General features: G+C 38.4%; 1 protein-coding gene across 3 annotated transcripts; it reads right to left on the bottom strand.

Moving 5' to 3' along the window:
• Positions 1-578: 578 nt before the first annotated feature.
• spartb (spartin b) lies at positions 579-8,609 on the bottom strand. Of its 3 annotated transcripts, XM_033631051.2 has the most exons (9): positions 8,440-8,580; positions 6,687-7,534; positions 5,223-5,420; positions 3,636-3,777; positions 3,347-3,541; positions 3,097-3,255; positions 2,906-2,996; positions 2,675-2,721; positions 1,661-1,908 (listed from the first exon to the last, which is right to left on the bottom strand). In XM_033631051.2, the coding sequence occupies exons 2-9, from the start codon at positions 7,527-7,529 to the stop codon at positions 1,802-1,804; spliced, it is 1,782 nt and encodes a 593-aa protein (XP_033486942.2). In that variant the 5' UTR covers positions 7,530-7,534; positions 8,440-8,580; the 3' UTR covers positions 1,661-1,801. The 3 variants fall into 3 exon arrangements, with proteins under 3 accessions (XP_033486941.2, XP_033486942.2, XP_033486943.2); XM_033631050.2 differs by lacking the exon at positions 2,675-2,721 and having other exon boundaries at positions 579-1,908; positions 8,440-8,609; XM_033631052.2 differs by lacking the exon at positions 1,661-1,908 and having other exon boundaries at positions 2,512-2,721.
• Between the last annotated feature and the right edge of the window lie 6,769 nt (positions 8,610-15,378).

Below are 15,378 nucleotides of genomic sequence, written 5' to 3'. Positions count from 1 at the left end.
GCATCTTTTTTCAACACAACATTGTAAGAATTGTACATCACTTCAATTTCTGAGGTTAATAAAGCAGATCAGTCATATTTTCTTGTATTTTCCATGTGACTTTTAGAAAATAGCCAATCTATGTAAGTGGATTATTTGTGTTACATAACTGGGAAGCCATTGGAGGACTGTTTTGTCTTGCAGTTAAAAAATAAAAATAAAAAAAATAAATGGAGTAATTTAGAAAAACATTTATGAATTCTACCTCAAATACTTTGTATTCTGAATTCCTGAAATTTTAGTCAAGAGTATTTAACACTGGGTTCTATTTCACACTTGGCCCCAAGCAATTACACCAACCCTGGGTGGACAAGAAATGTAAGAAATAGACTTTCCTTTTTTTATTCCTTTTATGAGAAATATTTCCAGACTAAATCATCAGTATGATGCTATAAAAAATACTCAATACATTAACATGTTGTAAAACATGCAGCCACTAGATGGAGGTATTAAGCTGATAGATTCAACATAGCTTCTACAAGATTAATAGTGGATAGATAGCCAGAAATCCCCAGATCTTAAAGTATAAAAATGCAGAATTTCTTGCTTCTTTATATATTTTATTTTATTTTTTCAGAAAATTCTCAGTATTTCTGGTGTGAAAGAAATCTCAATGCACAACTGGAGTATTTAAGTCATCTGACAGTTACATTTGCCTGCTGAGGTCTTAGGTCTTAAAGCTTGAGTTTAAAAAGATTACAAACCAGATCACTGCACAAACCAACTGAGTTGCAAGCAAAGTTAGCATTACACTTCAAATTTCACATTTTGTCCACCAAATAAAATCTAGATTTTTATAAGAAACACACTATAAACACTGACATCTAAAAAATACTTGGATACAACTAAGCTGAAATGCAGAAAAAAACACTGCACATTGTGGCAGAACACCAGTCTAATAAGTCTGATAGTTTTAGACTCTGCAGATGTGCAGGTGGGGGACATTAACATTTTAGAACCCCTCATTCATGAGAGACGGCAAAAACTGTCTTACTGACAAAAATACATAACAGACCGCATATTTTTACAGCTTCACTTTCACAACACATTCGATATTTGTACACCATCTGATATTTTGCAGGCACAGTAAGCAGCAGTGATTACTTCTCATTTTAAACACAGTAGGGAAAAAAACAACAGTATAACAGACACTTTTTTTCTGAAACAGTGATATCTAAAGAACTGAACATACTGACACACAGATAATATTTTGGATCATTCATTCAAAGTACAGAAATTGCACTTTCCCTACCAGGAGAACTCTAACACACAAATGTTTCACAAAGATTAGGAAAGGGTCCAGTGTCTAGTCAACAATTTAATGCTGTCTTAGTACAAAGAAGAGTTAAACTGGGATCTTGCACATGAAATGATAATACCTGAATGTTACACTGTGTATTGTATATCATACTTTATAACTATGTTTTAATTTTGGTTAGATAATCTGCAGTTTCTTCTCATTTAGGTCCATCTACCTTGTTTTACATAAAGATTAAAGTGCTTAAGATCTGTATCAAACTACAGGATATGCATAGAACAGTAGTTAATTTGTAAATATAGAAGATGTTCTATAAATAATGAATATTAAATATAGATTTATTTGATAGAAGAATACAAATTATGCTTTAAGGCATTCCGTGGGAATGTAGGCAGGGCACTAACAGCTATTTGTTTGATTTCTCCACTTGCTTCCCGTTCTCTGGTGTTTCATGAAGCTTGTAGTCCTCCAAAATGGCCTGCGCGGTGTGCTTGCCAGTTCTTTTCACCACAGCTTTGATCCCCAGGTTGTCAACATTGAAGGCAGTGAGACCAACATTAATGGCAGAATTGACAGCGTGGTCTGTGGCTTGTCCTGCTGCTGCTCCGTACCTTCATCAGAAGTCACATTGACGAGAGAGTTCAGAGCGAGAGGCGAGAAACAAGGATTTGGGGAGAATTAATTAATATGCAGTGCAAGGATTGCAAAGTTGCCATGCTGTATGTGAATTTTAATGGGAGGATTTCATGCATGCAAGTGCACAATCTTGAATTAAGAAATTTCTGTCTGCAAGAATCTGAATTTTAATCATTTTCCCACTGTGGTTCAGTAAAGGAAGGGTGGGCAATATAGATATAATTGTCAATCATGGTGTATATTTTTTTTCCAGAATATCAATGTATCAAATTGAATTTGAAAGCAGATGATGATACAAGGATGAGAGTGTTTGTTTTTGGCTAATGCAGTTATTTAAATACCTGTCAAATCAAGTACTTCACTTAAAAAGGAGAAACTGGGTGAGGCATAACGTATCATCCAACCTTATAAAAATCAACTATCAACTTTATTGTGTAGATACTTTGCTCATCATTGGACCATGAAGCACCAATTCATAAAATATGGGGAATATTTTTAAATCAGACAGGACAGACAAGTTGCTAATTGTGAAATTTCCATTAGAAACATTTGGAGAGTTCAGTGAAAAGCAGCACCATCATGTGAATTGCCACACAGGGAAGGGCAGTGAACTGGCACAGCATAGATGACTTTAGAGCGCTTTGTACAAGAGTCAAATTATTCCAAGAAAGAGGTTTTTTATCATGCTTGTGATTAGTGGAGAGAAGAGTTAAACAGCTGTGAATAATTATGAAAAATTACACTTATTCTCAACGGGTGGGTCAAAGATGTTTTGTAGACCCCTAAATCTGCAAAGCAAATTAAACAGGAAAATAAGTGAGAGCATGTTTGTTTTTGCATGTATAATGCAAGTGGTCATTTGCAACATACATGTTTAAAAAGCAGTCAGTGTTGAGCAACAAATTGCTTTGCTTTTAATTAAAGCAAGTGAGTGGTCAAACAAGTAATTTTAAATGGAAAGGAAAGACTTACTTATGTTTTACAGTGGTGACTGTCTCTGACGCTACACTTGTAGTAATGTTCTTGGCTGCTACTTCCAAACCAGTCCACATGGTTGCAAATCCTGAGCAAATGCACAAAATACAAAGCATGTTAGGCACATTTTAGTTCTCATTTTATTAACACCTTCCTCTTAAAGAATATTAAGTGTAGATGCACTCTACCTTGCACTCCACTGGCAGCCACCACCATGGCTCCATCTATGTTGGAACGCCCATCCTTGTCTTTCTTCATAGATTCTGGGAACAGCTTGCCTCCATGTTTCTTCACGTGTGGTGCCAACTCTCGACCCACACAGCCAGCGACCGCACATACCCCGTCCACTGCGGTAACACAGTATTAGTCAATTAGAGGTCCACTGCCAAATAACCACACAAGGTCAGTAAAACATGCTGATGCCGATGGCTTAGTCACCTAGAAACTGGCTGACTTTGACAGCTTCCCCTGTCGCTTGCTTGGCTACATGGAGGCCTTTGGTGACTGTGGGGCTGACGTGGGTGGGTTTGTCCTCTGGGGTAATGTGTTCTCTGAGTTTTGATGCACCTTTGTGAATGGCTTTGCCTGTGAACTCAGCTCCTTTGACGAGGCCCCAGCTTAGCCATGATGCACCTGAGAGGACAACAGGATCTTTAGTCTTTCCTAACGAATTGCTAACAACTACAGCACAATGCTATTTTTGAGGGAAGGTGTAATCTGACCTCACCTGTCAGGATCCCATTTGCCACCTTTTCACTCCACTCAGGCAAAGCCTTTTCCTCCTCGGTTTCTGCTGGTGCAGTCTCCTCAGGTGTAGTAATGGACACCTTCTGACTGAGATTAATGGTGCCTGCAGCTTCATCTGGAGCCTGACCATATAGACACATTGGTTAACTACTGTAACATATGGATGAGCAATGTGGGCTGAAAATAAGAACTACATGTCAGTCAGATCTTTAGACAACTTGTCTGCTACTTTGTGCAAGCTGTACACATCTCCATTCAGATGCCGTCTCCGAATAACCCCCCAATTCACACAATAGCTCCCCTTATTATTCTGTGCTTCTGGTTACAATGCACTATTTGTCTGCAGCACAGAGATTGCCATTTTAAAATGTCTCTCTGCAGTCAGAAAACAGTTTCCCTTTATGCTGAAAACCTCAAATTTTCTACATGACCCAAAAATGAAAACACAAAAGTGCCTACTTGCTGTTTGGGAATCACGTCCATCAGAAAAGATAAGTAGCCTGACTGCATACATCAAAAATGACCTTGTTTGGCATCGATCTGAGCCAGCGTCTCTACCTCCATCACGGCTGAACTGGCATTTGTCTTTCAGCTGAAACTCTGAGGTTGTTCTAACGGCTGCAGATAAGAGCATTATAACTGATTAATTCTCCTCACCTGCCTGTCTCAAATCCCTACAATGCTGAGGTAGGGGTAACTCAGAGAAGTGTGCCAGCTCAGAAGTAAGCAGGAGCAAGAGTTTCATGTCAGGCTAAAACAATGAAAAAGTTTAAAGCTTGTTAGCCCTCAAAGCACTGTATAAGCAGTAACTACAATCTTTTTCATGGGAGGAACAGATTTAATATCTGCAGTGTGTGCTACGTTTGCAGAATTTGTTCGTGATGACTGGAAGGGAGTGTTTAGGGACTGCCAAACAGCAATGAAATCAAAAGCTAACTAACAGTTGCACCATTTAGTGCACTTTTTTTATTTCAGTCTGCACTTTCAACTGTATTTCAACACAGAATTTATCAACAAAGAAATATTTTTAAGTGTGAGGACAAATCTATTTAGGCAATGACCCTGACCCAAATAGATGGTCTGTATGGGAAACGCTGATTTATTCAGTTAACATTAGCAGCTGAAGCTCAGGCATTATTAGACTGATGAGTGGGATCTCAGCTTTCAAAGAGTATGCAAAATGAAGATGCAGCCACTGTCACATGCCTGCAACTACCAATAGCAGCAGAGCGCCAACTTCAGTCTCATTTGCCTAAAATAGCTCTCTGTACTCTCACTGGCACAAGAGGATTTGCCAAAAGGCATTGTGTAACAATTCTTTGGTGAATTCAAAAACTTCTGATGTGAACATATTTTGATGTGAAAACAAGTACAAATACATTTCAGACAACAATTTCTCTGAGCTTTTGGTCAGTGAGAAAAACAACATAAAAATACATGGCATTGAGCTGCAGATGACCTTTTTCATATATTGTTTAAACATACTGGCCCCATTTGCATTTTTCACCCAAAGAGAGCCGAAACATGTGTTGTGCTATCGCAGGTCTGACTGCACAGCAACACTGACCTGCACCCTGAGATCTGTCATCTGAGACAGCAGGTCCTGGAACATCTCTCTGTCTTCAGCAGGCAGCTCAGAGGACAACACCACCCCCACATAATAGCCTGGAGCTGGCGCCATCATGTCCGGAAACATAAACACACCAGTGTTACACAGCAACACTGGAGAGTCCATGGCCATGAGAGGGTACAGCCAGTCACATACCTGTTAGGAAGCAAAATAACAGAAAGAAAAGAAAATTTGATGATAAATAACTTTATGTATGATGTCATGACTAAGTCTATCAGCCTCAAATTTCCAATTTATTTCTGAGCAATGTGCCCAAATACACAGAAAGTACAAGAAAAACTGAATTTACATGAAGTCAAAGGTACGAGGGGAAGAGAGCTTGGCAAAGACATCTTGCCAAAGTATAGGGTTCCAAATATAACCTCAAAATGACAAGCCTAACATGTCTAATGGTGACTCTGATTAGTGCGGCACAGTGAACGGTCTGAGAGAAGACAAACCAGAGGACACTGTCTCCCTCTGATGGCTGCATGTCTAACAAGATTATAGGGCATAACAGTGTAAGCAGGGCTTAGATAATTACTTGCACTCATGTGAATCCCTGATGTCACCCCCTGGCAATAGTACCTGGGAAATTCCCCAATGAAGAGTCAAATTTCAGTCTTATGATCCTCTACTGTTAGTGTGCTGGCTGTTTTATCAGCAGGGTAAATACTGCCCCCCATAAAACAATACAAATTGCTCAAAACAGAGCTCAATAAATTAGATAAGGTTTTGATTTAAGTCTTTTATGAAAGCCTAAGCTGATATGTTTGCAAAGCTTCATGTTTTCTAAATGTTAAAGAAGTTTTTGTCCAGTAGGTCATGAGTGAGATACCATCTATATCCAAATTTTGGCCAGTAATGATCCTGATGTGGGATTTCCCAGGAGGATGACATATTCATAAACCCATTGGGCTTAGGGCACTAAGTAAACAACGCTCACATGATCACGTTCATAGAGTGAGGGATAGAGATGATTAACAAGCCTATCTCCTCCTGCTGACTCACACAGTCAAAAGAGGTCTTGATGAGCCAAGCAAACATCTTACAAAATCAGGTTAAAGAGCACAAGAAAGACTGGTGACACTGCAGTGGTGACTCACTTGCACTTATTGCATCAGATGGGCATGACGGAGGCTTATCTAGTCCTTTCAAGCTTTATACCAGGAAGCGTTTAAGTGTTCTGAAACAACTGCCGAAATATTTATTTTGTGGGGCGTCGGTGACTTAGTGGTAGAGCAGGCACCCCATGTACAAGGCTGTTGCCGCAGCGGCCCAGGTTCGACTCCAGCCTGTGACCCTTTGCTGCATGTCACTCCCTCTCTCTCTCCCCCCTTCATGCTTGTCTGTCCTGTCAAATAAAGGCTAAAAATGCCCAAAAAATATCTTTAAAAAAAAAAAAAAATTATTTTATCTTACCTGCAGAAATGCTGGTGGTCTGTTGGGCATACTGTCAGAATGGTCACTGGTAAACTTCACCAGTCGCAGGTAGCCTGGGTACGACGGAGCGCTCACCTGCCCCTCAGGTGTGACAAAGAATATCTGTACACCATGAGGAATATACACCAGCTCCTCTCCGTCTTCACCCATACTCTGGGGAGATGGTGTTGAGTTAGATGTACGACTGTAGAACTCATCCCCAACTAATGACATTTCCCCTGATTCTGTCCCATATGAGATAGACAGATGGCCGTCAGCTGCCTGGGGAGAGTAAGCTGGAGGCTGTATGGCTGGAGGCACAGGCTGTCTGGTTGGTGAGAGAGGTAGACCTCCACTACTGCATGCAGGCATGCCTCCTACCGCTCCTGCTGCCTGGCCATTGGCAGAAAGTAGGTTTGGATTAGCTGGCCTCTCTGGCTTGTTTTTGGTGGCAAGTTTTGGGTAGAGACCTCCTTTAGATGTGTCTGCAGCATCGGAGCCATACACACTGCTAGTGCTCAATGTAGGTGCAGATCCAATGTCAGAGCTGGTCTCCAGTATGGCCAGGCGAGTGGTGATGTTGTTCAGTGTCTCCTGCATCTTGTGCTGCATCTGTCTGGCTGATTCCCAGGAGCTGCCACCACACTCATCCCCGTGTGAAGGCACACTGATGGCCCTGAGAAGGTGCTGCCGCCCTCGCTTGTAGAGCTCAACGGCCTGTGCCTTGTCTCCAGCTTCATCTGCTGTGAGTGCTTTATTGATGCACTCAAAGGCCCTCTCGTAGCCATCTTTGATCACTTGAAGTCTGGCATTGTCGAATGCATCTTGTTTAGCTTTCTCCATTCCCTCTGAAACAAGACTTACAATTAGCTTTATTTAAATTTTGCTGTATCCATGCACACATGGACTGACACTTCACATCTACAGCACTAACAATGAGGCAAACACATGAACAGGGTGAGAGGGCAGACTGTCACACATGAGGCTAAAGGTTATTTGTATACTTTACTGCTTAATTGACTTTGACTCACACTTTTACACAACTAGTTGCAGATGGCAAATTGCATTAAACATAATTTCCATGCAATCTGTTAGTTACACGCAATTAACATATAATCAATCGCGTGGAACATGATTTTACAGATTATTTCACTAAAATTAGCAAACTGGACCTGTCATTTTCTACCTGCTGTATTGTTTCCTCGCCAGATTAGGCTATTAAAGTAAGAAGTGTCATCGTAATTACATCTCCAGCTTTGTTTCTTATTCTATTTCGCGTCGTTTTCTCCCGAATTGCTATCAATGTGGCGCGTGTCTTTCTAACAGCTGTCACGGGGAACAGGAAGAGCTGTCGGTGCGTTCATGCTCATTGAGATACTGGAAGAAAACAAAAACACGAGCAGACACTAAGGTCACCTTATCCACAGTCAAAAGTTATTTTGTATTACTCAGAAAGACGTAATTAAACTGGCCATTCTCTCTTGACTGTTATTGGTATCGAGTTTCACTCCGGTCATATGATTTGGTTTATCTGGTGTAAATGAGGTCGCTACAGTGAGTTAGCCTAAAATAGGCTAATGTTAATGAGAAAGTTACCAACACAAGCTAACAGCTAGCGTCTCCTTTTCCACGAACTCATCCGTTACACCACGTCATTGTACCAACAGCAACATTAATATGATTGGTCCGTTAACATAATATGAAAAGCTAATTAGCGTTAGCTCCTTCATAAGCTAACGGTATCCACACTTACCACAGCGAGCGAAAAACTCCGAAGAGCAGCCTAATTAGCCCGTTAGCTAACTTGTAGCTTGTCAAAAGGGATCCTACTAGCTGTCCAGCAGAGTTAACTATGGCAACCGTCTTCCTGTTAAAGTTGTGGTTTGCTGTTCGTCGCTGATTGACCCACTCACGACTCCCCAATGTTGCGTAGTGATGTTAAATACTACTCTCCACCATATCGACCTTTAAAGTCGAAGTGTCGTGACAGGATGTATTGACGCTTCGCTTCAACACAACAGAATAACATGCAATGTGATACATGTGCGTTACACTTTTAGTTTTATTTTGAAAGTATCAACCGGAAGTGGTGATATGGCACCGCTGCATCGATGGGAATTGACAAAAATGACAAGGCTAAACTATGGTACATTATTCCAGAACTTATTTTTGAAAAAAAGTATGTGGTATTGAATTCATACTGCATTGCAATTTTTATATTGATAAGATTCATGTAAACCTGTCTAACTACCATAATGAAGCATTATTATCCCAGTTGATGGTTTAGAAACATTTTTTAAATCCGCAGTTTAAATGTAGCTTTATGTTAGATGGTTAGTCATGTCAGGAGACTTTGCCAGGGGCCCACTCCTCCTACCAATTTTTTTTGGAACTCTAGATTTGAAAATATTAAATGGAAATCAGTCTGGAATTTTAACAAGAACTATTGTGTCACCAACAAAACAAGAAAATACACATATAAAATGTATATGATTTATCCTGTAAACTAGGTTCTCTCAAAATTTAGAGATGAAATTAATGGTAAATGTGTGTTTTGTAACTGTGAAATTAAAAATATTTGTCATTTATTTCATGAATGCCTACATATAAAATTATTTTGGATAGATCTCGAATATTTCTTTAAGAGGTTGACTGGTCCAATTATTTATTTAGGAAAAAAAGAGACTTTTTTTTAAATAATAAGAATGATATTGATTGCAAAAAAGCAGAGTATTTGGAGCCTCTTTATTTTATATAGAAAAGTTTACATTCACAAATGCAGTGGGACTAAAATGATGCCACACGTGCAACAATTTAAAACAGGAATTAGACACTTTTTTCTGTAATCCAATTTAACTGATACCCAATGTATATTGGGTTTTTTTCTTGTTTATTTGTTATTGTTGTTGCTTTGTCTCTTTTTTGTCAAATTGTATAACTAGTTTTAAAATTGCGATGATGATGACCATAAATTGTTTAAGCATTATAATCAAACTATTGTACACCATTCCCCACGTTAATTCGTTCCTTTCCGATATTTAATTTTGAAATGATTCCCAAAAACATCTTAATCCCAAATTAACTGCATTGATGCTGCTTTAACTAGTGTGTTGTAGTTCCTAACTATGGCCACTGGAGGGCAGACAGCGCTCTGTATTCTAAATGCCCTGATCTCGACGATGGGTGAAATATGTTTGCCGCCATCTAGTGGACACAGTGAAGCACTGCACCATATCTTAGTTAGTCAAGTTACCACCAGTGCGAACATCACAGGATACTGCGACCTCCGGAAAACACTTTGAAAATAAAGCGGCTTCAGGGAATCATTTAGAAAAGAACTAAGAAATGATCACATTTGTAGTTCTCCAGACATATGACTACGGATATTTAAAAACAACGACAATTAATTAACAAACAAACAAAAATGATAATATAAAGCGCCGCGCCATGTAATGCATATAAATACGACACAGCAATCAACAGACTACTGACAGTGAGAAATGAAGATAACCATAAGCCGTAATATCATTTTTTTGCCCTCTGTTCACACAGTATACTTAATTTTCTAGTGGTCAGATTTAGTTAAAATTTTTTGGGACAATTCAAAACAACTGTATGTGACACTGTCTTGAATCTATATGTAGCGTACACTAAATAGTGACTAATAATAATAATAATAATAATAATAATGATAATAACAGTGATGATGATTTAGCTGCAGTAATTTTATTTCTAATTATTGTACATCCGTATTAAATACAAATACTTGAAGTTTAGCTCAACCACTTTGTGTGTTCAAACTGCTGAAATGCAACATGACTCCAATGTTACTGCAGCACATAAAAATACTTGACCGTTTACTTTAGTATCTTTGTTTAAACTATCTATCAGTATAAAAGAGTGATTAATGGAGAGGAGTACTGATACGTGACTATAATCTGCAGAGGGCGCTAAATCCTATCTCAGACTGAAAGATCTGATGAGACATGGGGATGGAGAAAAACAAGACTGGTGGTTTTGCTACTGTGGGTTCAAGTTCATCAAGATCTTTTATAACCCTCGTAATTTAAGGATTTTGTCCAAGCATGGAAATGATTAGGCCTACAGTTTGGTTTAAATGTGCCACTAATGATCATTTAATAGCCAACATATGGGCATTAAACAGAAAAGGCTACATGCATTAAAGGCCTAATGAACATGCATAATCTACTAAAACGTCACTTTTTCGTAATCTTTCATGTCCTCATTTTATTATTCTGACTGCCGCCAGTTTCTGCTGACTACAGATAGTCACTGTGAACCTGAAGGCATACATCAGTCTCAGATTCCCAGCATTCAGATACCACAGCAGAGGGACCAGACTGGACATGCTCTTCATACATGAGAGGATATAAAACATTACGGCTTTAGCTCATGTTCATATCCTGTGTAACTATGTCATACCCAGTGATATGTTTGTTTCCCATCACAAACAAAGCACCTTTATTAATTAGGAATTAAAGCTCTTGTCCTTAAAATTTTGGTGCTCATTATTTTATTATTATTATTATTATTATTATTATTATTATTATTATTAACATTGCTATTGTGCATATAATTAAAAAAATTCTATTTACTTTTACTTTTTTTCTTTATTTAGTTGTGCAGCTCCTGTGTATGCACATTAGCTATATGGTTTATTATGCATCAGAGGTATAGTGACTATACCCCAAGTTTATTGCATGTTTACTATTTGCTAGCTGAGCCTCCACAAGGAAGTTGTACATTTACTACATTTCCTCATGGTGAGCTCAACAACAACAAATGTCTGGAACTGAAACAGCCTTGAGATACTCGTCCTCTGTCTTTCTTGTTGGTTCACTTACTGTATGAGCAACATATGAGCGCCTCTTTGTTTTTCAAGGCTGATTTCCTTTAAATATAGCCTAGTATTGTGGATGTGGTTTGGTCAGAGCAACAATATTTCAGGATGACATCAAAATGATAATGTAGTTCCTCTTTCCCAGTGTAAAAGCAAGCATGGACAGCCACTAATGGTGATTGTAGCTGCACTGTTAAAAGTTGATACCATTACGGCTTCATGTGTTGCTGTTGTTCTTACTGTTATTGTTCTTCATCAACAGTGCCACACACAAAGAAGCCACATTAACCCAAAACAGCGTGTCAGCATTCTTTGCACAGAATGAGCAGACTCGAGTGTTTTAGTACTCACAGAGAGGAATGATAACACAGTGATAAATGAGGAGTGAGCACTCAGCCAACATTCAAATGATGTGCATGTGCTTAGTGAAAGAAGAATAAGAAATAAAATAGAATTCAGAATAGTTTATTGGTTTTTGATCCTCAGCAATTTCAACAATCTAAATTCACAAAGTTGTATTTTCAGGGAGTTTCAGTTTTGAGTTTTCTCCTCAATTTAATTGCATGAATTGGACATACTACAGTATGTCAGTAAACGGCCATATACATTAAAAAGTCACTTACGAAAGAATTCAGCTAATGAAACCACATATGAGCCTGTGATGAATGTATAGCCCTGCACGACTGTTTTTTACAGTCTCCTCTCTCTTTTACAATACTACTATTAGCTTTTATATAGAACATTTTGCTCCATTAAAATCCATCGCCCTTTGTCTGACGTCTTGTTTTCCTAGACTGCTTGTCTTAACTTTCATCACTGAGCACATCAAAACACACCATTGCACTTAATAATTAGTTATATGTCCTGTTTTGTACTTTATTTGAATGTGCCAGATTGCAATTTGATTTTCCCAGCTGTGGATACAATTATGGCAATAACTTATTGTAGTCTTTTATATGGTGTTATATACTTCACTTTGTTTCAGCCATTAAAGTCCATATATGTTCCATAACGTATCATATATGAGCATGTTATGATCCATGTTTGTGGAGAGTAATGATGGTCAGAAGAAGTGCTGCAACAGCTATGGGTGTGAAGAGCTCAACAGCTTTCTCAGGTATTCATCCCACCTGTATAAATAAGCTCCTGCCTGTATGCCAAAAACAAGAGCCTTTCTTTCCTTCACTTTATTGCAAAACACTTATCAGTGCGAAGAGAGGAGCATCACACATGGGATTTTTTTGCTCAAAAATCATTTTGCCTTTTATGTATCCCTGCAGCAAAGCCACAATTTATGCAGATCTAATGTCAGTATTTATTAGGTGTATTTGTCATGTGTACTATAAATAAAGATTTCTGACAACTCATGTCATGAGAACAATACAATTTGGAAATTAAAAACATGCTTTCCTTTTGTCTTTGCATCGGCTACATTGGTCACTTGTAATTAATGTTGCCAGTATTCACTTATTTATAGCTTCTTGGGAAAGCCCATAAAATGAGCTAACATAACAAGGAAACTATGTCACTGCAATACCATATGAAATTAATTACTTAGACACAGCAAGCGATTATATCTACAGATGTTGAAATCAATATAGAACAATGTATGCTGTCACCAAATAAAAATATGCTGTCAACAAATGTATGGAAACATGAAATGTTTTATTTTATTTATGTTTTATTATTTATTAAAGGGTGATGAAACAAACTATACCATAACTACTGAATGAGACGGAAAGTATGCAAACAGGACAGAGAGGAAAAACAGACAACACATGATTCCAATTATGGCCGGTGTCAAAACTCATGTTGTCTTTCTTTCCTACTGAAAATGCAGTAAATAACAAAAAAAAGGCAAAAACACACGGCAGCTGTGTCCTGTGAACCACACTGTGTTTTGTTTGAGATACAAATACAGTGCATACTTCTTGCACACTCCTAATAAAACCCACATGAATGAATACAGCTCCTAACGGACAACAGAATCTTAAGTCACAGTTTCCCCTCAACTGTCCACTGAGGCTTATTATATGCTACGTTATTGTCCCCACAGTGCATAGGGTGTATACTGGTTATAATAAGTGTCTCCTTCAGGTACCAAAAAATGTGCTCTGGTTTCAAGAAAAGTGTTACCCAGCAGCAATTACACAATAACTGTTCTTTGAATTCTGTTTAAAAAGAATAACTTTTGTTTCAGTGAAATGCAGCTGTAGCCATGGGGTCAACACTTGGGGGGGACCAAATCTGGGGGTCTGTGGGATGAGGTATTGATGTAACGTTGCCTTTTTATGCATGTCCTGACTGCTCAACTGACACACACGCACACACACACACACACACACACCCCACACCCAGACGACATGGGCCCCAGTGCACTGCCTACAGTGTCTATATTTACATCCCTGTATATCAGACTGCTATATGTGCTGTAGCAGTCAGGGTCCTGCTCTTAAGCTCTAAAGTAAGTACTTTATAACTAACTTTCATTTATAAAACAAAAAGGAAGAAAAAAAGGTATGATTAGAAATTTACAGACACTCCATTAATCACAAGGTACATACGTACAGAGAAAAATGACAGAGGGGATTAGATCATATCAGTGTCTGCTTCTAGTTAAAAAGTATGAAAAACTTGCAATAACTGTGTAATAATCCTATTCTCTTCTTAACAAGTGTTCATTGTTCTCAGTTGATCTCCTCATAAGTTACAGGGGGCTGATCTTTTATTATTTTTTAAAAGTTATTTCTAATGGTGGATGAAGAAAACGGGGCTGAATTACACTCCCTAGTAAAACTCTCTTTGGCCTATGATTTACGGGCAGCGAGATCCTGTTCTCTTCTGACTCCAAGAAGCTGAAGTGTCTTTGAGGCATCGTTCTCGAGGTGAAACAAGGCTTTAATATTTGGAAAAACAGCCTGTCCTCAGTTTAACCGCTGCGTCTGGTTGAAAGTGTGCTAAATATGGAATGAGTACAACTAATGTGAAACAGTCTTATGCTAAGAGTGATTAAAGTATAACATGAAGGTAAAACTTTAAAAGCTTTGCCATAACAAAGAGATAAAAAAAGTTTCTTCAATAAATCACTCAACTGTTAAAAAAGTTATTAGCTTTACCAGAGGCTATATAAGTCTTTCCAGCAATCTGACAACACTGTATGCATGAGCACTTTACCTCAGGAGAAATGACTGTTATAAATGACGTCATCTGCATTAAAGTCAGGTATGTTTCCCATAAACTTAAACACTGGGAGGTTGTTGTGCCTGGGCAACGTTTTCCCTTTGTAAAATTTCGAAATCAAAGATATTAAATTGAAGTTTGCCCCTGTTGCTTCTTGTTTTTGGGTTCTTATGTTTTTAATTACATTAAAAATATTAAAGGGAGTGGCAGTTTGGCTCAACTAGTGAATTGTGGTGTTTGGTTGTGGGCTACTCTCAAAGTAGTTTTGCTGAAGTGTAATTGTGGCTACATAATATTTAGATAAGATGTATCATTCTGTTTATGCTGTAAGTCTGTGACGCTTAGTGAACAGGACCTGTACTAACAGAAACACATGTAATGGCTTCGCTTACAGCTAGTCTGATGAATCACATTTCTGTTTAAAACTGTAAAGTTGCCAGTGGTCATTAAGAATAATATCCCCCTTGCTGCACAAATACTTTGCTTCTGAGTGAAGCTCTCTCTTTGTAGGAACCATGTTTCATAGTCATTGCTGAGCTACTAATGATCACAAACCAGATTCAGGAGAAAGAGTCACGTCAAATGTATCTTGCCATATCTGCATGTTGAATATCGCGTGTGTGTACCTTAAGCCACTGTTCATACTTGAGG

This window comes from Epinephelus lanceolatus, chromosome 4 (genome assembly GCF_041903045.1).
Source record: "Epinephelus lanceolatus isolate andai-2023 chromosome 4, ASM4190304v1, whole genome shotgun sequence".
Lineage (NCBI taxonomy): Eukaryota > Metazoa > Chordata > Actinopteri > Perciformes > Serranidae > Epinephelus > Epinephelus lanceolatus.
Note: the sequence above shows the minus strand (reverse complement) of the source record. Positions and strands in the feature narration are given on the sequence as shown.